Genomic DNA, 22784 nt, shown 5'->3' on the forward strand with positions numbered 1-22784 from the left:
TGTTTTAAAGTACCAATTTTAAGTATGACCAACTTTTTCCTCTTATGTTTCTGTCTGTCTGATGTTCTAAAATATATACATTACAGACCAAATGTTTGGACACACCTTCTCATTCAAAGAGTTGTCTTTATTTTCATGACTATGAATATTGTAGCTTCACACTGAAGGCATCAAAACTATGAATTAACACATGTGGAATTATATACTGAACAAAAAAGTGTGAAACAACTGAAAATATGTCTTATATTCTAGGTTCTTCAAAGTAGCCACCTTTTGCTTTGATTACTGCTCCACATATTCTTGGCATTCTGTTGATGAGCTTCAAGAGGTAGTCACCTGAAATGGTTTTCCAACAGTCTTGAAGGAGTTCCCAGAGATGCTTAGCACTTGTTGGCCCTTTTGCCTTCACTCTGCGGTCCAGCTCACCCCAAACCATCTCGATTGGGTTCAGGTCCGGTGACTGTGGAGGCCAGGTCATCTGGCGCAGCAACCCATCACTCTCCTTCTTGGTCAAATAGCCCTTACACAGCCTGGAGGTGTGTTTGGGGTCATTGTCCTGTTGAAAAATAAATGATGGTCCAACTAAATGCAAACCGGATGCAAGATGCTGTGGTAGCCATGCTGGTTCAGTATGTCTTCAATTTTGAATAAATCCCCAACAGTGTCACCAGCAAAGCACCCACACACCATCACACCTCCTCCTCCATGCTTCACGGTGGGAACCAGGCATGTAGAGTCCATCCGTTCACCTCTTCTGCACCGCACAAAGACACGGTGGTTGGAACCAAAGATCTCAAACTTGGACTCATCAGACCAAAGCACAGATTTCCACTGGTCTAATTTCCATTCCTTGTGTTATTTAGCCCAAACAAGTCTCTTCTGCTTGTTGCCTGTCCTCAGCAGTGGTTTCCTAGCAGCTATTTTACCATGAAGGCCTGATTCACACAGTCTCCTCTTAACCGTTGTTCTAGAGATGTGTCTGCTGCTAGAACTCTGTGTGGCATTGACCTGTTCTCTAATCTGAGCTGCTGTTAACCTGCGATTTCTCAGGCTGGTGACTCAGATGAACTTATCGTCTGCAGCAGAGGTGACTCTTGGTCTTCCTTTCCTGGGGCGGTCCTCATGTGAGCCAATTTCTTTGTAGTGCTTGATGGTTTTTGCGACCACACTTGGGGACACTTTCAAAGTTTTCCCAATTGTTCGGACTGACTGACCTTCATATCTTAAAGTAATGATGGCCACTCGTTTTTCTTTACTTAGCTGCTTTTTTCTTGCCATAATACAAATTCTAACAGTCTATTCAGTAGGACTATCAGCTGTGTACTGTATCCACCTCCTGCACAACACAACTGATGGTCCCAACCCCATTTATAAGGCTTGAAATCCCACTTATTACACCTGACAGGGCACACCTGTGAACTGAAAACCATTTCAGGTGACTACCTCTTGAAGCTCATCAACAGAATGCCAAGAGTGTGCGGAGCAGTAATCAAAGTAAAAGGTGGCTACTTTGAAGAACCTATAATATAAGACATATTTTCAGTTGTTTCAAATTTTTTTGTTCAGTATATAATTCCACATGTGTTAATTCATAGTTTTGATGCCTCCAGTGTGAAGCTACAATATTCATAGTCATGAAAATAAAGACAACTCTTTGAATGAGAAGGTGTGTCCAAACCTTTGGTCTGTACTGTATTTATATTTGTTTTCTGAAATTAGCTCAAAGGCTCCTCTGTCTGTATTGTTTGTAGAGATATTATTTTCTGCCACAAGAGTCATTGAAGTGCACCACTGGCTTTGACTGATTGCTGCCCTACTGAAATAGATCAGACTTTGCATTTAGGGACAATGACAGTTTAAGTTTTTAAGTTTATTTTGTTTTTTCTGTATAATGTAGGCAAGTTTGTGCCCTGAAAGGCAAGGAAAACACAAAATTAAATTATAGTGATGTCCTAATTCTAATCAGCTGTTTTTTTTTTTGCATATGTTTCAGTCTTTCTGACTTTCTACATTTCTTCTTTTTTATTTCTGAGAAGCAAAAAAATAAATGAATACCTAATAGCGTTAACAGACAAATGAGGGGCAAATTTTTGTATTTGTAAGACTTTGCATTTGTAATCCTCCTTTCGGGCTTGGATGTAGCTCAACTGACTGCTGGCTTACTAAAATAGATGGTCATAGGGCTGAATTTAGGACCACTACACCATGCTCTAAATGCATTTTTAAAAAAGAAAGACTTTCTCACTTGTTTTCTGAGCTGAATGGAAAAAAATATTTTTTTTTTATTTCTGCAGGTAGCTTTTAAAGTAATGAGAAAAACTTTAGTACTGACTTAGAAAATGAGTCCTTAGCAGAAAAAACAGTTAAATTGACTTTTAGGGGCTCTAAACTTAAGTCTTTGCATATAAGGGTTGAAATTAGTCAACCAATATTGTGGCGTTTTTGTGTAAACCTATGAAAACCTTACTTTAAATTTACTGAAAACTGCTCAAACATCTCCAGGCTTAATTCTAGACACAGGTGACATAACATATCAGGATTAATATTTTATTAGATAAATATATGGTTATAGGGCTGCACGGTGGCACAGTTGATAGCACTGTACACTGACCTTGCAGCAAGAAGGTCCTGTGTTCGACTCCCAGCCGGGGGTCTTTCTGCACGGAGTTCGCATGTTCTCCCAATATATGCGTGGGTTCTCAACGGGTACTTGGGCTTCCTCCTACAGTCCAAAAACATGACTGTTAAGTTAATTGGTCTCTCTACATTGCCATTAAGTGTGTGAATGAGTGTGTGCATGGTTGTTTGTCCTGTCTGTGTTGCCCTGTGATGGACTGACGACCTTTTCAAGGTGTACCCTGCCTCCCGTCTAGACTGCTGGAGTTAGGCACCAGCTTCCCCGCAACCCACTATGGAAGAAGTGGTAGAAAATGACTGACTGACTGAATTTATATGGTTCTCACATAGAGACCACATTAAAGCTCATGAAAAAGGTGTTAATGTGATCAATACTTCAATGTGAGACAGTGTTCTCAGCACGGGAGCTTTTGCAGCATACATGATTCTCTAGATTGGCAAATTTTAGGCTGTGACAACTTTGCTTGTCTGCCTGAGTCATCAGGGTTGACATGTGATGGGTTCTGCCTAGAACCCAGCTCTTGTTTATTTTAGATTTTCATTGAATGAACTCAGTTATGTGTCATTTTTATCTTTCTTGCCAAGCAAAACACAAGCATGGATAAGGTTAGATTAGCAAGTGTGGTATTTTACAGGAAATTCCACCACCCAAGTAGTAAATAACACCTTTACTTGACAAACATATGGAAACCTGTCAGTTTTCTAATAGTAGCTCCTCCCTCCAGGCTGTGTGGGCCTGCGAGACAGCTGTCAGAATCCTGACCAGAGCTGAGATGGAGGGAAGCTGATGAATCCCAGACAGATGAATTATAGATGGGCCTGTTGATTAAAGTAAGCCTGGCTCTGATGACTCATTGAGGAAATCTACGTCCCTGGGAGCTAAAGATTTCTGTCCCAGACAAGACAATCAACACATAGATGCGATGCAATTTTGGCTGTTCTTAGACAAGGTAACTCAACATTGTTTGCTTAGGAGCTGTATAAATTGTGTTTAAAGGTTAGGAATCCAAAACAGCAAAGGTTAAAAATTCAATTACCGAGTTGCAGAATAGTATTCATGCAACTGTCACACTTTCTTTCCTTTCTCTTGTTTTCCACTCTTATTTCCCCCCTACTCTACCTTTCTCCGCCCCATCATCTCCACAGCTGCTAAAGGACTTTCCAGATGAGCTGCGATCCGACATCACCATGCATCTTAACAAGGAGATCCTGGAACTGTCATTGTTTGCCTCCGCAAGTCGCGGCTGCCTACGCTCGCTGTCACTGCACATTAAGACCTCCTTTTGCACCCCAGGGGAGTACCTCCTCCGACAGGGCGATGCTCTCCAGGCCGTCTTCTTTGTCTGCTCGGGGTCCATGGAAGTGCTGAAAGACGGAATGGTGTTAGCCATCCTGGGTAGGTTCAAGTGAATGTGAGGGGTCTTGTTATTAGGAGGAGAAAGCAAAAATCTTTCTGTGTAATTATAAGAAAAACCCTAAGACTAAATTCTTTAAATAAGCTGAATGTTTTGAAAGGTTTAACTAAATGAAAGAAAAAAAACTGTATAGTACCCTAGAGACTATGGTTAATATTCAGGATTATTTACCTACCACAGAAAAAAAAAAAAAAAACTTTAATTATATGTCATTGTTTTTCAAATATATTTTCTACCTCAAATTCTCAAAGGGCTCTTGCACAAAGCAAAGGATGATGCACCAAAAATAAAATAAAAAAGCAAATAAGCCTTTAAGAAAAGGACCTGCAAATCTCCAGTCAAGCAATCTGGAAAAAAATTTATGAAGTTTAAGTTTTGTAGGTTTTATACAAATGCAGCGTGAATCCTTCCTAAACACTTATGAAGAAATCCCAAATTAGGGAAAAACACAGGATCATGGTAGAAAAAATTTAAAAATTATAATTTCAAATCTGTCCTTGTTTTTAAGTTTTGTTTGTAACCCTGTTCCTTTTACATGCCAAGATAATGTTTATGATTATTGTGTTACTATCTATCTAAATAAAAATAAATGAATAAAGTAAATATAAAAGAAAAGTGACCTTTTCAAAGAAAACATCCAACCTGAAGCAATTATCAGTCTTACATAAAGAGAGATAAAACTAATTAAATTAGTTTGATTTCTCATCAAGTTTATGTCATTTGAAACATGAATTACAATTTTTAAACTAAACTCAGAAAGAAAAAAAAAAGTTATTTAAATGTTTATATTTATTGATAGATTGTCATAAACAAACAAAATCTAACAGTCTGCTAAAAATTACAAGGAGAAATATCACATCTAATACTAACCAATCACTATCTATCACTAAACAGTAATGGCTTATAATATTACTTGTAACAAGTAAAATAAGGCAAGCTTATAAATATGAATAAAACTCATTGGAACCCTAAATTGAACTCATGAAGTATCTGTGTGGTTCTCAAGAGGAAGATTATTTTTTCAGGTTTAATTAGGAGTTTTCTGGCACAAAGGTAATTTTGAAGAACAGGGAAAGAGCTAGGCAGAGGGACTGAAAATCTAGTGTTCAAAAGCCCCCTCAACATCCAATAATAGACCAAAGAAGGTAGGCCTCTGTTGGACTGCAGAGATCAAACATATTTCTTTGGGTAAATAATGGGGGAGCAGTTGTTCCACTTGCTCCATTGTTCAGTTGTCTTTGTTTGTGTGTACGATAAATCTGCAAAGAAGGAAGACCCTCTCCTGGACTACTTGGATCTGTGTTAAACAATCTGTCGTTCTGAGTGACAGCTTTTTGCTCTCTGACCTTTTGAACATGGCTACACAGCAATCTGGCAACAGTTTGTGTATTGCATCTAAGTGTGAAACTCCATCACTCTATTTTTATTTGTTTCTTGTATTTGCCACATTCTTGTCTGTGCTTTTCTGACAGTGCATGCATGTTTGTATACCTGTGGGGAAAGAAACTGTGCTTGTGTTTGGATATTTGTCTGAATCTGATAGGTGGAGTTGACTGCTGGTCCACAAAATGTCTTATGATAGTGTCTCCATGTGTGTATTTGATTAGGTGGGTGGAGGCGCATGTGTGTGCAGATTTGACAGGCAGAGAGCATTGTCTGCTGACTGTGCAGAAGATTGGAGTGACATTGAGTGTTTCACCAAAGCACAAAGCAACTTTTTTGTCTCTCTGCCTGTTTCACTTTCCATGAGTATGTGTAGGTTTCTTTTAACCTCCTTCCCTTCCAGTTTTTGTCCAAAGTCCATAGTTACAGATCAGATCTGTAATGGAGACGGAGCGTGGACAGGTGGGGTTATGGTGATAAGCAAGAAAAAGGAGACTCGAGAATTCATCAAAGGGGAAAAACTGTATGTAATGGATCATCAGAAAAAATGGTCTGACATAAATGATGATGAGGATCAGAGGAAAGAAATGGTTAAAAAAAACTTAATAGAGAGGAAGGAAGGAAGGAAGGAATACATCGACAAGGAAGACAAAAAGAACAGCTTAAAGAAAGAAAGGAAGGAACAAAAAATTAAAGATAAACTTGAGAAAAGATTACAGGAGGATGATGATGAATTACCAAATAAAGATATGAAAAAACAGAAAACGTTTAAAAGGGGAAATGAAGATTAAAGCATACACAGAAGCCAGGAGATAATGCAGAAGAAAGAAATAAAAAATAAAAATAAAATTACTGGAAAAGAGACCAGGAAACGGGTTAAGAGGAGACAATGATGTCAGGAAAAGGAGGGATGAAGAAGTAAAAAATGATAGAAGGAAAAAGGGTGGAATAGATATAAGGAAAACTCAGAGAATGACAAACAAAAAGGAGGAATAGAATAGTTGAGAAAACAAACCGAGGAAAAAGCCCAAAAATTAAAAGAGAACAAACAAAAGAAAACAAGAATGTGAAATGTAAGGAGGAAGTAATAAAGATTTAGAAAGGAAAGAAGAATGAGTGAAGAGATATGACAGTTAATGATCTGACAGACAGAAGGACAGAGTGGGCTGAAATAAGAACAGTCACGACTTTCGCTCCTTCTGCTGCACTGTAATTTAACAACCCTCATAGTTCACAATGACCCTAATGAATCATTTATCTCTTCTTATGGGACATTACCACTGACAGTGTGCTCGGCTTCAGCCCATTTGTACAGAAACAGCTGTCACAGCCTCTTCACCCAAACTGCAACATTTTATAAAAGTATCGTGGATGAGTGCACTTTACAAATACTGATTAAAGACATTAGTAATAATTAACAATAATTAACATTTGTAATTCAAAAATTATAACATCTAAATGAGTACTCAGTGCAGCTAATAAAGTAAATATTTTGTTTGGTTTTGGGGGGGGGGAATGGGACTAAAGACCTGGAGACATACTTTAGATGAAAAGGGGACCTAGTTGGCAAAACCTTCAGGATGTTTTTATATGTTATGTTTAGGACATTATGTTTTGGTTATTTTTTAGCATCTGACAGAAATGTATAAAATTTTTGTTGCTTTCCTCTGTCTTCCATTGTACATTGCCTTGCAAATGTTCATATCCATTTGTTTTTTTTTTTTACATTTTCTCATGTTATAAACTCAAATCTATTGGGATAACATGTTATAGACTAACAAAAATAAGTGCATAGTGGTAAAGGGGAAGGGAAAATATACATGATTTTCAAAACGTAAAAATCTGAAAGGGTCTCATGCATTTCAATTCAGTTCCCGAAGCGATGCTTTTCCACACAATTACAACTGCAAACCCTTTGGGACATGTCTACCAGCTTTAATAAATAGATCAAACTCAGTCAGAATGTAATGCTAACATCGGTCAAGATTAGGGTGACCAGACCTCAAAAAGACGAATGTTGGATAACAGGGATGCTTATGAGGGACATTGTGGGACACATTATCAACACTGTGATGACATCACACATTTAATCAATCTCTGCTTTGCCCGTTAGTACACAACAATGAATTAGCACAAATATGGAGTTTTTTTAAGTTTAACAAAACAGTTTAAAAAAAACTTTAGTAAAGTTTTTGAGAAAGAGGATAAGTGGGTATTTTGATTGGCAGCTTGTGCGGCTCGGTGATGATGACTGCGGCATTGGTTTCTTTACATTTCAGAAAAGCGCCTGTTGAATGTGTTTTTGACTAATCAGAATTTGACCTCATCGATTGCAGGACGATGTTTCTGTTTGAGATACACAAGGGCAGTCCCACAAAAATTGTGACTTCTGTTCACCCTAGTCAAGAGCATTTTTCATATCTCGTCCCCACACCATGATGCTCCCACCACGATGTTTGACCATGGATGCTTTCAGTGTTATTTTTCTGCCACACAGTGTTTTACATATAGGCCAAAAAAAAGTCACATTTTGATCTCAACTTAACAGAGCACCTTCTTCCACATTTCTGGACCAATTGTCCTTTTAACTGTAGTGGAGCCGGCGGGGGGCCAGAGGGTGCGGCTGTCCTGGGTCCACGGTTACAAAGGGACCCACGCCACCCACCACCAGACTGATGGTGATAAAAACAAAAAAAAATAAAGCTGGAAAGACAGTCTCTTACTGCTGTATTTGTAAGGATAAAAAGTAAGTGTAAAACATGGGGAAATATCAATCCAGATCTGACATGGTTTTCTTTACTGATTTGAAGAGTTGAAGAGTTTTCCCATCCAGGGCGAGTACTTGTGTGGAGGTATTGGCAGCTCCACCACTATGTTTGCTTGCTGGACTAGTGATTGGTCGATGAGGTTTTGCTCGCAGCCTGAATCAACTAGAGCGCATAGGTTTAACTGATCCTGATTAAAAAGGATGGTTGCAGGCAAGGTTAATCTAGGGGTTTTTTGGTATATTTTTTGGTCCGTCAACTCCCCCTTTAAAGAAGACGGACCCTCTCTTTTGGCCGAACAGGGCACGCTGCAATAAAAGGGGTCTGGGGAGCCGCAATACAAACACTGGTTGGATTGCCTACGCCGTTGCCTCTCTTCCAGGGTTAACCGGGTTCCACCCAGCTGCATGGGTTCTGACCCAGAGTTCAGGTGGCCAGCCCAGAGGCCGTCCCCGGCAGATCCAGAGTTCAGGCGGTCGGCCCGGAGGCCGTCCCCGGCAGATCCAGAGTTCAGGCGGCTGTCCCCGGCGACGTAGAGACAGGGATGAGCAGGCCAGCGACGTAGGGGCAGGCGATCAGCAGGCCAGCAATGTATGAGCCAATGATCTGACGGCTGGCGGCAGGACCAGGAGAACCCACGGTGGAGCTCAGAGGTGCGGTGCGGAGACCGCTGGGACCTTCGGTGAGGCCGTGGAGATCTGCGGCAGAGCTGCAGAGACACAGCAGGCGGAGAGGGTGCGTGCTCGCACCCCTCAGGGACAGGAACAGGAAGTGGAGACAGGTCCTCCACAAACTCCTCCGGGACGGGAACCAGGGATGGAGGCAGTTCGTCCTGGGAGCCCTTCAGGACAGGACCAGGAACAGGAGCAGGGAGTGGAGGCAGTCTATCCACAAGCCCCTCACGGACAGGAACAATGTGTGAGGGCGGCTTGGCTCGGGACCCCTCCGGAACAGAACCAGGAACAGGATTAGGAGTCGGAAGCAGCGGCGATGGCTGATCAGGGGCTAAACCATGAACTGGAAAGCTGCCTCCAGCTTCAGTGAAGAGGTGAGCGGAGGAGGGGGCAGGAGGCCTCCACACTGAAGCAGCAATTTCTCCCAGGGCCCTTTGTCACTCGGCCTCAATGATGTGGTGAATCCGAGGATCAGGAAAAAAATCCTTCTTCGCCTCGAGCCAGTCTTGGAGGCTGCCAGCTATCTCCAGCCTCCTCCATGGGGAGCTGGGAGAGGTAACAAGGTGGGAAAAGAATTTGACCAGAATCTCACCCCTCTTGAATTCCCTCACCATTCCTCCCGCTTGGTCCCGTTGGCTGGTTCCTTCTGTCAGAAAGTGGGTTTTTGATGGACCATAATGCAGGGAAGAACTCCTGAAGCACGAGGTTTTCAGGTAAGATGAGTCTTTGTTATCCATGGCAGGACACAGACAGGGTAGCCAACACACGAGATCGCACATACACAAAACATAAGGAACCAGCCGTGAACAAAGGAAACAAACATGCTTAAATACAAAAACTGAACAGCAGGGGGAACCAATGACAAACGTGACAAGGCAATCAGGGGAAAACACAGAACGGGTGTGGGCTTGGGGTGCAGGGAGACAGAAAACAAAGAACCAGGTAATATAACAAAAACACAAGCAGGTATAACACAGGGAGGGTTGAAACCGAGTCTGCTCTATACAGTACCTTCTCCTGTCCCTCATGCGATTATCCTTTCTGGTAGCTAATGCTATCATTTTATTTAAGGTCTCATGTTCATCCAACTAAGCTAGTTCATCTTCCAAAGATTTGTTTAGTGACTGGAATAGGCCGCTAAGAGCACTGGAGTTCCAACCAGAGGCTGCTGCTAACATGCGAAACTCAATAGAGAAGTCTGAAACTGATCTGTTTCCTTGTTGTAAAGCCCAGAAACAACGAGCCGTGCTAGTTTGATCTGAATCAGTAGAAAATGTTTGTTTAAATTCCTGAATAAATTCATCAAAAGTACATCCGAACTGGTTGCAATTTGTAAACCTGGCCTCTGCCCAACTGAGTGCTTTGCCAGTGAGTAATCCTAAAATGAAAGAGATCTTAGCATCATCATGGGTAAATGACTGCAGGGAGTGATTAAATACTAGAGTGCACTGCAGGAGAAAACCCCTGCACTCACTGACCTTACCGCAGCACTTTTCAAGGTTAGGGGAAGTGACATCTCGGGAATGCGGACGTTGCTGTGAGACCGGAGGAGACTCAGAAGCTCCCCCTGGTGCTTGGGGTGTCTGGACGTTTAGTGCATGTTGCAGGAGTGTGGCCATCTGATCCATTTGTTGATTTGACTGTCCTTGTTCTAGAAGGCTGCAGAGTGTAGATCCATGTGATTGAATTTATTGACTGTGTTCGGCTAAAGTCCTCCTGAGTGTCTCTGCTGGGTCAGAGTGGCCTGAGTGTTTTTTCATGGTTTTCTTTACTGATTTGACCCATATGCAGAATGACACTCAGGAGACAGGAGGAAAGTTTAACAAGTTTATTTGACAGGTAGTGGATATGGAACTGGAACCATGACTGGATACACAAGACTGCGTGGAAAGGGAGATCAGGTGAGTTACTCTTGAGGTTCGAAGTAGAATTTCAGAGAATGAGAATAAGTTCTTGCTTACTGATGAAGGAATTGTCGTGGGCTGAGGGAGAATGATGCGGAGCCTGGAAGGACTAGAATCAGGGCTTGAATCCAGTTAAGTGGTGAGCTCTCTGGTGAAGAGTCAGGTTAGCACAAGGTAGTTCAATTCTCACACAACAGTTCTCAGTAAATAGAATACCTGGAGAAGTTTCTTGAGACTTGATGTAGAGTTACAGGTGGAGGGTGAGCAGGGTTCACTTGCCTGAGATCCTAGGAGTCGAAGGGCTTGGGCTGTCTGCTGGAACTTGATCCAAAATAATTCTTGAAGACTTGAAGTCTTGATTTTTGGCTGGGGCTGACTGGAGCTTGAAGCCAACACAAATGATTCACAGGAGCTTGGAGCCAGGACTAGGAAGTCACCTGAGAAGGAGCACAGAACAAGGTAAGACAAACTGGAGTCAAAAGTACTAGAGACAAGCAAACAAACTGGCCAGGAGAGGTTACTACAAAGCCTAACATTGACACTGGTGCAGACAGCCCAGCCTTCTTATACACCTCCAGAACAATGAAGATTGGCAGAACCTGCTCATCTTAGCACCTGTGTACACATAATCAGAGGCTCTGGCAGCCATCTAGTGGTGAATGATTGTTAATAGCAGGCATGAAACAACACACACAAAATCCCGGACTCCGACAAGATCAGAGTGTTTCTGACATAAGATTAAGCGGTAATGTGACCATGGTACTGAAAAACCCTATTGGCAGTTGTGGTGCTAGATTATCAGCGGTTGGCTGTTTAATGATAAATCCATGCCAATGTCCATGGTGCTGAAATAGCTCAACCTAATCCACGCTCTCTCCATTTTGCCTTTTTGTTACCGTTTCCAATTATTAATGCTACTAATTGATCAGCTGTGTCATACAGGCTGTCACTGCACAGTGTCTAATGTTGGATTTGTACGTATGTAATATTTGGCTGTTTGCAAAGCAAATTGAGAGTCTTTGTTTATCTATGATTCTATTTCATATTCTGATGGTTCAAAGTGTGTTGCTTTTTATTTTTGAAGCTAAAGCCGTTCATTCAGTCCCTTTTTGGCAGCGACCAAATACAGCTCAGATCAGATCCATAATGTGAATTATTAGCAGGTGAAATAGCCAAAAAGTTATAAAGGCCCACTACAAGTCCTCGTCCCCTCTGCAATGTGACACTGGCTCCGCGTCTGCCTCTGAATGTTACTGTTTTGCACAGGATTTGTTTTGGGGTATCAGAGTATGCAAGCTGCACTTTTCTGATTTTTACATTCAAAATATTTTGAAAATAAAATGCAACCTTTTCCCTGCGATGGAATGGTGAATCTGTCCAAGATGTACACCGCCGCCCATGGACTGCTGGAGATAGCTTAAGAAGCGGTAGAAACGGCTGACTGACTGACATGCAACCTTTTCAATGTGTGCATGTATAGTTGTTTGTGTTTCTCTGCGTTGCCCTGTGATAGACTTACGATGGGCTGGAGATAGGCAACTGCCACCCTGCGACACTGCAAGTATAAGTGGGTATAAACGATGGATGGATGGATGGATGGATGGATGGATGGATAGATGGATGGATGGATGGATGGATGGATGGACGGACAGTACTGTAGCTGTTCTGTATTTCCTTTGTATTTTGTTCTCCTGCTGCATATCAGTGTTTTTTACTATCTGTTGTTTTAATAACGAGCCATTTTCTTTTGCTGTGTTTTACTGCTACTAAACCATTTTTACTTTCTACTAACCACATCTGTTGTTCCCTCATGCTTAACTCTTCATTTTCTTTCTGGTTTCTTCTTTTGCTGTTGCCTTGTGTGTTTTACCACTTTTTTTCAGTAATACAGATTTTGGATTCTAGCTTTTTTGTGCACCTCTTTATATTTCTAGCAACATCCTCTGTTTTGCATCATTTAAGCAAACTCATTGAGATCTATTTTTAGTCTTCACATGCCTGTAAACTCTGCATTTAGGTACACTTCTCTCACCACTAGACATCATAACCAGAACATATTGCATGCTGGCATGAGGACTTCAGTTGAATCTAGAACATGCAAGTGGTCTTTATGATGCCTCAATATTATTTCACTAAAATACACAAGTGTTAGCATTAATGCTAGAGAGCCTGCATCTTCAACCCCTTTTATCAGAGTAAAAACATTTTGAAGTGGTCCCCATTCCTAACCCTCTTTTAATGTCTCTCTCTGAGCAGGTAAAGGTGACCTGATTGGAGCGAACCTGTCATTAGACAACCGTGTGATAAAGACCAACGCAGATGTGAAAGCCTTGACCTACTGTGACCTGCAGTGTATCAACTTGAAAGGGCTCTATGAGGTGCTGGACCTCTACCCTGAATACTCTCACCACTTTGTCCAGGACATCCAGCTGGACCTCACATACAATCTGAGGGAGGGACATGAGACACATGTGAGTCCACATAACCAGCAGGCATTTGAATTAGAAGGGCAAGATGCACACCCCAAATGTGAGAATTTGTACATGAGGGACTTTGTTGGTAATTAACAGTTCAAATTAAATGCAATATATATATATATATATATATATATATTGCAGTACACCCCTTTCGAAAAATACGATTTTATTCGCTATCTCAAAAAACGCAAGAACAATTTCCAAACTTTTCCCAATACTGAGTTTCATAGAAAACTTGTTTAACTCCATAACATGAAATCAAGGGTAATAATATAACTTGGATCACAAAATCTGCAGTTTTACTAAATTAGTTGAAGCAAAAATCTATGGACCCCACAAAAAAATCCAGATCTAGTATTTTGTATGACTGCTGTGATTTGTAAGGACAGCACCAAGTCTTCTAGGCATTGAATGAACAATTTGGTGACAGACTGCATCATCTATCTTTTTCCATTTTTTAAGAACAACCTTTTTTAGAGCCTGGATACTGGATGGAGAGTGATGCTCATCTTGTCTCTCCAGAATTCCCCATAGGTGTTCGATTGGGTTCAGATCAGGAGACCATTCAATCATCTTTGGCTATTCAATCACCTTCACCTTGCTCTTCTTCAGAAACACAACAGTAGCTTTAGATGTGTGTTTTGCATCATTGTTATGTTGGTATAGTGCATGATGACCAAGGGCACAGAGTGATGGTAGCATCTTCCCTTTCAGTATAGAGCAGTAGATCTGTGAGTTCCTGATTCCATCAATCAAATGCAGCTCCCCGACACCAGCCTCTTGCAGCCTCACATAATGACACTGCCACCACCATGTTTCACTGTAGGAACCATGCATTTTTCTTTAAAATCCTCACTTTTGCGACACCATACGACAGCTTTGAAGCCATGATTTAAAAAAAAAACTGTTATCTTTGTCTCAACACTCTGGAGTACAGAGTCCCAGTACTCTTCATCTTTTTCAGCATGGGCCCTGGCAAATTCTAGGCATGCTTTTTTGTGCCTGGGCTTTAGGAGATACTTCCTTCATGGACGATACCCATGCATACAATTCCTTTGCAGTGTGTGCTGTACGGCGTCATGGGAAACAGCCACTCCACTTTCTTTCTTTCTTTCTCCTACTTCTTTAGCTAACTGCAATGAACTTGCATGGCGATACTCTCCAATCCTTCTCATCAGAACACACTCCTGTCGAGGCGTTCTTTGTTAAGTGAGGCCCTTTTATAGTCACCTGTCTGCTGGACACCTCTTAAATTTAGACTCACCTGTGGTTGATTTATTGTTAATTAGAACTTTTTAGTCTTAAGTTTGGCTTTTCTCCTAAGATTTTATTTGGGGTGTAGTCATTTCTGCAACATGGACTTTAATGAATTTGTTAGGAAAATAGCTTTTTTGTGTGTGCAAATGAACAAATCTTGTTTGTCGTCAATGGTCCACATTTGTGGGAGTATTTTGTAGTATAGTACCACATGGAAAATGTTGAATCTGAAAGGAGACTAAAGGTTTTCTGACAAATAGATAGATAGATAGATAGATAGATAGATAGATAGATAGATAGATAGATAGATTGATAGATAGATAGATAGATAGATAGATAGATAGATAGATAGATAGATAGATAGATAGATAGATAGATAGATAGATAGATAGATAGATAGATAGATAGATAGATAGATAGATAGATAGATAGATAGATAGATAGATAGATAGATAGATAGATAGATAGATAGATAGATAGATAGATAGATAGATAGATAGATAGATAGATAGATAGATAGATAGATAGATAGAACTTGTTTACATAATCATCATATAGTAGTAGTTCTTTATTGTTTTTTCTACCATTGTTAATATTAATGTTTTAAATTAACAAAGACAGTGGAGCACAATGCCAAATAACCAATTAATGTGCACTTGTCAGTTTCTATTAGTAATGAAACCTCATAAAAAATAAAGCTTTAAAATAGGCAACTTCTTTAGGGTGTGAAATTGTGTGTGTGTGTGTGTGTGTGTGTGTGTGTGTGTGTGTGTGTTCCTGTCTTGGCATCACAGTGAGAACCATTTTCCCGATTTCACCATCAAATACGTTGTGAGGATCCACTGCTCCTTATGGTGCCTTAAGCCTGGGCCCAATAAGAAGAAGTGCTGCTTTTGGGCTAGGGGTTATGTTAGGGACTAAGGTGTTTATTGAGTTTAGGTTAGGTTAAGGGTTAGGCATGTACCGCTGATGGTTAGGTGAAGGGTCAGTGTCAGTGTTAAGCAATAGAAATGAATAGAAAATCTATGGAAATCAATTAAAAGTCTCTCTTTCTCCCTGCATGTGTGTGTGTGTATGTGTGTGTGTGTGTGTGTATGTGTGTGTGTGTGTTCCTGTCTTGGCATCACAGTGAGAACCATTTTTCCGATTTCACCATCAAATTGAGGACCGTTTGTACCAAAGTGAGGACATTTTGCTGGTCCTCACAACCTATTTTGCTAACTGTTAGGTTTAGGACTAAGGTGTGAATTGAGTTTAGGTTAAGGTTAGGGTTAGGTATGCACTGGTAATAGTTAGGTTTAGGGTTATTGTCAGAGTTAGGGCATAGAAAGGGTTGAAAATGACTGAAAATCAATGGAAGTCAATTGGAGTCAACAGATGGTCCTCACTACATATAGCAAAACAAGAGTGTGTGTGTGTGTATGTGTGTGTGTGTGTGTGTGTGTGTGTACTTTTGCGCAGAAGATTATGGTTTGGGTTATTGGCTGAGCCTAATGGACAGAAATTAGGGCAATGCCCCAGTTAAGGTAGCTGTACAAGAAAAAAGGGAGAAGTAGCTGGGATATTCGACTCTGTTCTGCTGCTCTGTTTCTGCAATTACTGTCAGGTGTTGCACAAACATAACTGGCACTTGGGTTCGTGTGCACACAAATACACACTTAGATGATACATGCTGCAGGGCTTTTAGGTGAAACTCATCTGCAGAGGGACAGCCTAAATCTCAGCACTGAGTAAATGAAGATAGGTGGAGGCACCTGAGGATAGAGGACCGTTTGAGTTGTGGTGTTGAGTTTACTCTTCAGCTATTACATAAAGGCACCAGTATATTGTGGTGAATAAATTTCCTGTATTGCCTCACTGTGAGTAGTGCAGTTAATTGTTACATTTTTCTAAGTTTAAAAAATTAGTGACCATACAACCCTGTAGAGTTTCTCCCCCAAACAGAAAAGCTGTAATACAGACCAACATGTTGTTTGCTCCTTGCATCAAGCATTTCTTCTCTCGCTGTCTTCCAGGTAAAGACCAGACTGTCAACTGCAGCACAGGAGTCTCACGTACCAACTCATTATTTACAGTGCCGTGCAACATTATTCACACCAGTCTGTTATGATTCTTGGGTGTCTGGATTTTGGTTTTCATTTTAATTTGTGTTCGAGTTTGGTTCACTTCTGAATTTGTTATTATTGTTTAAAAGGTATTGCCTTATTCAGTTCATTTCTCTGTGTTCATTAGTGCTAGAAAGGTGTTGAGATATTAGGTAATTTGCTTGTGTAAAGTTTCTTTGTTTATTCATGTGATCTGTTTGTGCATTTGGATTTATTTCTCATGTATTAGTGTTAGTGTTGGTTTGTAATTTCTTTGTGTCTAGTTCAGCTTCCTCTGTGTTAATTATTCACCTTCCCTAAGTTTGTCGTTTGCTTTCTTCCACAGCTGTTCCTAATCCCCTGACTAACTCATCTGCATTTAATGTCATTCTCCACTCATCCCTCAGTATAGAAACTCATTGGTTGCCACTGTTCTTTGCTGGGTCACCTGCTCTACACTATTCAACCCTGGTCTCCCTCGTGTAATTTTGTCCTCACCTCCATGCTCCTGGTTTCTTTTTGGATTTAAAAGGTTTCATGATCTTTAGGTCACATTTTTGAACCCTGATTTTCAGTTTTGAAAAAGCCATGCTTTAGCATTCAAGCACCCTCTTAACAATGACCAGCCGCTCTGACGTCTTCCAGTTAGGGTCCGGCACTCACCACAACACTGAGACTGCCATTGTCAAGGTGTTCAGTGACATCTGCATAAATGGAGAGTCTGGAAGAACCACAGAGCTGGTATTATTGGACGTCAGTGCAGCATTCAACATTGGTGACTATGGTATATTACTGGAGCAACTGGAGAACTGGGTCTGACTTTCTGGTACAGTGCTTGGCTGGTTTTATTCTTACTTGAAGGGCAAGGATTGTTTCAATAGGTAACTTTACGTTGGAGTTGAGCAAAATAACATGTGGGGTTCCCCAAGGTTCCATCTTGAGACCCCTCCTATTTAATATCTACATGCTCCCGCTAGCCCAAATAATAACAAACAGCAAGATAAGTTAACTACACAGATCACACACAGCTCTACATTACAATGTCACCAGGTGACTCTGAACCTATTCAGACACTGGCTGGATGCACAGAACAAATATTTTGTGTGGATGTTGCGAATTTGTGGATGTTCCATCATTTTGTTCAGTTGATTAAAAACCAAACAGAAATAATTATACCAAAGGAGGAGTAATCAAGAGTCAGCACACAGCTGTAGTTACTACAGCTAGAAACCACCGATCAGGCCCAAGATCTGGGTGTAGTGATGGACTCAAAGCTTCCAGACCACTCAGGTCTTCTGGTTCAAGTCTACTCTGCATCTCCAAAATCAGAACCAAACATGGAGAAGTAACATTGCCCCACTAATCTGGAAAAAACTTCTAGAAAACTGCAAAATTCTGACACCCTGAGTTCTTTTAAATCTAGGCTAAAACCCCATTAGAGTTGCCTGTGGCTTAAACTGAAACATCATTAATTTCAGGTTGTAGTTTTTTTTTTTTTACTTTTCTTTATGTTAGGTTCAAACCCCAACACTCATTACAACATCTGCACAAAGAAAGACACAGAGAAGTTAGTTTGTTTTAACTTGCAAGGAGAGTGTCCCGGAGACTGTCTCAGTTACAATCCTCCAAACACACTCTGAAGACAGTCTCCGCTCTTCATGCTTTTATTGGATAAGGAACGCCCTAGTTACATGAGGTTTCAACTGCTGAGGGAGTTTATCTTAATGTGAAAACAGACTGTTCTCACATCCTGTGCTCATGTTGCAACATCATATTCCTCTATGCATAAGGAGATAACAACCATTCTCAATCAGTAATATAAACAGCACATCTAGATAGTAAATAAGTAATGTAGAATGAAAACTGAATAATGTATGTACATTTATCTAACATTTCCCTCCTGTTTATTCAGTTTAGCATTATATCAATTTTAAACATCATTCAGTGACTACTTCTTTTCAGATTTTCAGTCATGAAATCATTGCAATGCATAAAAAGTTACACTCAGAGGACCTCCCTAATAACCATCAGGGTCTGGATACAAGTCTGGAAAATGCAGGGACGTCTCTTCGTTGCTTGTCTCATCAGGGTCTTCATCTGAGTCCTCGTCTGGTCTTATAAGGGCATACATCTCTGAGAGCTCTGTTTTAACTGGTTGTATAGCAGAGGTGATTATTCGAGAACACAAGGCTCTTATACAAGGAATACAACAACATCCACATAAGGTGAGAATAGCTGCAAACACAGCAATAGACATTAATATTGAAAACACTAGTTGTTTATATTTTCCAAACATTTCCCCAAAACCATCCCACATTGAGGTGTCAACTCCAGAATGGTCTTTCATTTTGTCGTTGAGTGATCTAAGGCCTTCCAACGCTTTAGTCAGGCTTCCATCAGCTGCGGTGTTATTTGGTATAAAAGTGCAACACTGACCACCAAATATGGAACAAACACCCCCTTTCTCAACTAAGAGCATGTCAACGGCAATTCTATTTTGGAAAGCCATAAGTGAGGTAGCTGACAGTTGTTCATGGATAGCGGAGAAACCTTCTTCAGTTTTGTTTCCTAATCTCTGCACATTATAATGGATGTAGTTGATTCTGTCTACATTTTTATTGATTGTACACCACCAACATATGGTGGATTCAAAGCCTGCTGCTACTTGATCTGCTAATTTATATTCATCAGGGACCCCTCTTGGTAAATACAGTTCTTTTGTTCTACTGCTATCCCCATCTGTAGTATTACAGGGGTTTTTTAATATTTCATGTTGGATTTTGGATCGATTAGGATTATAGTACCCTGTTCTTCTTTTTTGCATTTTGTGATTTCTTTCCCATATTAACAGGGCACTTACAACTATGATTGAGATGATGCTCCCTATTATCAATATCTTTTTGTGTGTAGGGGTGAACATCTTTCTGTAGATTGGAGCCCTTCCTAAAAACCTGTAGCAGAGCTGTGGACAATCTTCACCGGTTTGAGACAACTGCAAACTATAATTGCAGCCCCCTTTGTAGCCGGACTACCTCTGAAGGTCAGATGAAGAGCTACAATGCTACAACAGATACCACAATGCTATTACTACAACACAAACAATGATAGTTAGGGTAAACACTGCTATTGAGAAATTTATTTTAGTTATGTTCTATTATTCTTTTACAATGTGTTAGATGGATCCATGAGTTCCTTTCTGCAATCTTAATCGCAGTTCCAGTAGTCAACAACACCTGATAGGGCCCTTCCCACTTAGGTGAATGCCAATACTTCTTCTTTATGCTTTTTATCAGGACCCAGACACCTGGTTCAACTAACGGTATTCCCTGCGTAGACACAGAAGTTCCATCATCATTAGTTTTCTCATTGTTTTGCTGTCTTTGTTGTAACATCTTTCTCATATAATCTGCCAGTGTGCTTTCATCATCTGTTTCCCACATATTTTTAAAATATGGCAGTCTGTAAGGTCTCCCAAACACAGTTTCATATGGTGTTAATCCATCTGAGCTAGTTATGTTAATATAGAGTTTTACTAAATCCATGCATTTAGTCCATGGTCTTCCAGTTTCTTCCATGCATTTTCTTAACCTGTTCTTTATAGTCCCATTCATTCTTTCTACTAGCCCAGCGCTTTGTGGATGATAAGCACAGTGGTGTTTTAGGTCTATGTGGAAGGCTTGTCCTATTTTGTGAATGATTTGATTAACAAAGTGTGTACCGTTGTCACTATAGATTTTCTCTGGAATACCATACCTTAGTATTATGTCTTTGCATAAGGCTTTTGCCACTGTTAATGCATCTGGTGTTTTTGTTGGAAATAGTTCTATCCATTTTGAGAATGAATCTATTATTACCAAACAATACTTTTTCCCTTCGCTGTTGTTTAGTTCTATGAAATCCATGTGGATATGTTGAAAAGGGTATTTGGCCTTGGGAAATTGTCCCCTTTTTGGCCTTAAGTTCCCTTGGGCATTGTGTTTTGCACATACTAAGCAGCTTCTACAAAAAAGTTTTGAATAGGAGTTGAATCCATAGGTTGTGTATACTTGGTTTACCAATCCTGTCATCCCTCCTGTTGAGACATGTGACTTACCATGACTCAATATTGCTGCCCATTTGTATAGGTTTTTTGGTAGGATTGGTTTATTTTCTGGTCAGGTGAAAATACCATATTTTAATTGTGCCCCTTTTCTTTGCCATTGTTGTTGTTCCTGCTTTGGTGATTGTTGTTGCATGTCTTTTAATGTTTCATTTTGTAAATCAGCTCCTGTCATCATTAGAACTTGTATTTGTTTCTGTGCTGCTTCCTTTGCTATCTTGTCTGCAAAGGCGTTGCCTTTTGAAACTGGGTCAGTTCCTGTTGTGTGTGCTGCACATTTGCATATTGCTAGTTCTTTTGGTAATTGCACAACGTGTAGCAGTTCTGTCAGTAATGCTGCATGTGTGACTGGTTTTCCGGTTGATGTTATCATACCTCGGTTCTTCCAGTGTTGTGCAAATGTGTGGGTTGTTGCATAAGCATACTGGCTGTCTGTGTAGATGGTTGCTACTTTATATCTTTCATTAACTTGCATGCTTCAGTTAAAGCCACTAACTCTGCAGCTTGTGCAGAGTAGTGTTGAGGCAGCGCTTCTGCTTTCAACACCCTATCATGAGTGACCACAGCATATCCTGTTTTTGTCTTCCCTTTTTCATCTTTTTTAGAGGAACCATCTACAAATAATGTTTCACCTTTCTGTAGAGGAGTATCTTTTAAATCTGCTCTGCTTTTTGCTGTTTCTTCAGCTAATGTTTCACAGTCATGAGTTTCACCATCTTCTTCTGTTGGTATCAGTGTTGCTGGATTCAGGATTGTGCAACGTTCTATTTTTAGATGTGGTTGTGACAGTAAGATAGACATGCATGACAGATGTCTTGCTGGTGATAGGAAACTCATTTTTGTTTGCAAGAGCAGAGCTGATACTGCATGGGGAACTTTTAATGTCAGTGGGTGGAAAAGTACTATGTCTGCACTTGATGTCACAGCTAGAGATGCTGCGATAACTGCTCTCACGCAGTGGGGTAGAGCACAAGCAACAGCATCCATTTTAGTGGAAAAATAGGCCACAGGCCTATATTTGTTTTCATGTAGTTGTGTCAAAACTGATGTCATAAAATGTCCTTTGCAATCCACCATTTGCACAAATTCTTTCTGGTAATCAGGTAGTGCCAATGCACAGCTGCTTACCATGGCCTGTTTCAAGCTGCAAAGTGCATTTTCTGCTTCAAGATCCCACTCCAGGGCATCAGACATTTTAAGTTCCTTCTGATACATAAGTTTTTGCAGTGGTGCTGTTATTTCTGCATAATTGGGCACCCAACTTCTGCAATAGTTTGCCAGACCCAGAAAAGACATCATTTGCTTTTTTGTTATTGGTTTTGGTGCTTGTAATATTGTTGTTTTTCTCTCTTCCATTATTGTTCTTCCTCCTGAACTTAATTGATGACCCAAATACTTTACTGTTTCTTTGCAAAATTGCAACTTGCTTTTGCTTATTTTATGGCCTTCTCCTGCTAGATGTGTTAGGAGAGCTAAAGTGTCCTGTTTACATGCTTCTTCTGTTTCTGATGCCACCAGTATGTCATCTACATATGTTAATAGTTGACTGTTTTGTGGAGGCTCGAAGGTGGACAGACTGGAGGTCAAAACTTGAGAGTAGATTGTTGGACTCTCACAATATCCCTGAGGTAACCTTGTGTAGGTGTACCTTTTTCCTTTAAATGTGAAAGCAAACCAGTACTGACTGTCTTTATGCAGTGGCACAGAGAAAAATGCATTGCTTATGTCCACTACAGTGAAAAACGTAGCTTTTGGGTTCAGAGAATTTAACAGTGTGTGTGGATCTGCTACACACGGCGATCTTTGAATGACTGTGTTATTAACTGCTTGTAAATCCTGAACCATCCTCCACCCTACAGATGGAGGTGCCTTTTTTACAGGGAATATAGGAGTGTTACAGGGTGACTCAGCACATTCAATCAACACTCCTGCCTTTTTCAAATCTGTAATAACTGGTTCAATTCCTATCATTGCATCAGGTTTTAGCGGGTATTGTTTCACTCTAGGCCTATATTCTGTTTTGGGTCTAATTACAACAGGAAGCGCTGTTTTGACTAGGCCAACATCTGTTGGCCCTTGAGACCATAGT

At 40.5% G+C, this 22784-nt stretch overlaps 1 protein-coding gene across 1 annotated transcript in view; it reads left to right on the plus strand.

The window, feature by feature from the left end:
- The window catches only part of kcnh8 (potassium voltage-gated channel, subfamily H (eag-related), member 8), a 110359-nt gene that overhangs the window by 72954 nt on the left and 14621 nt on the right, over positions 1–22784 (plus strand). The window contains 2 exon segments of the mRNA XM_047384298.1: positions 3784–4033; positions 13035–13249. Of these exon segments, the coding sequence (XP_047240254.1) occupies positions 3784–4033; positions 13035–13249 (465 nt within the window).

This window comes from Girardinichthys multiradiatus, chromosome 13 (assembly GCF_021462225.1).
Source record: "Girardinichthys multiradiatus isolate DD_20200921_A chromosome 13, DD_fGirMul_XY1, whole genome shotgun sequence".
Taxonomy (NCBI): Eukaryota; Metazoa; Chordata; class Actinopteri; order Cyprinodontiformes; family Goodeidae; genus Girardinichthys; species Girardinichthys multiradiatus.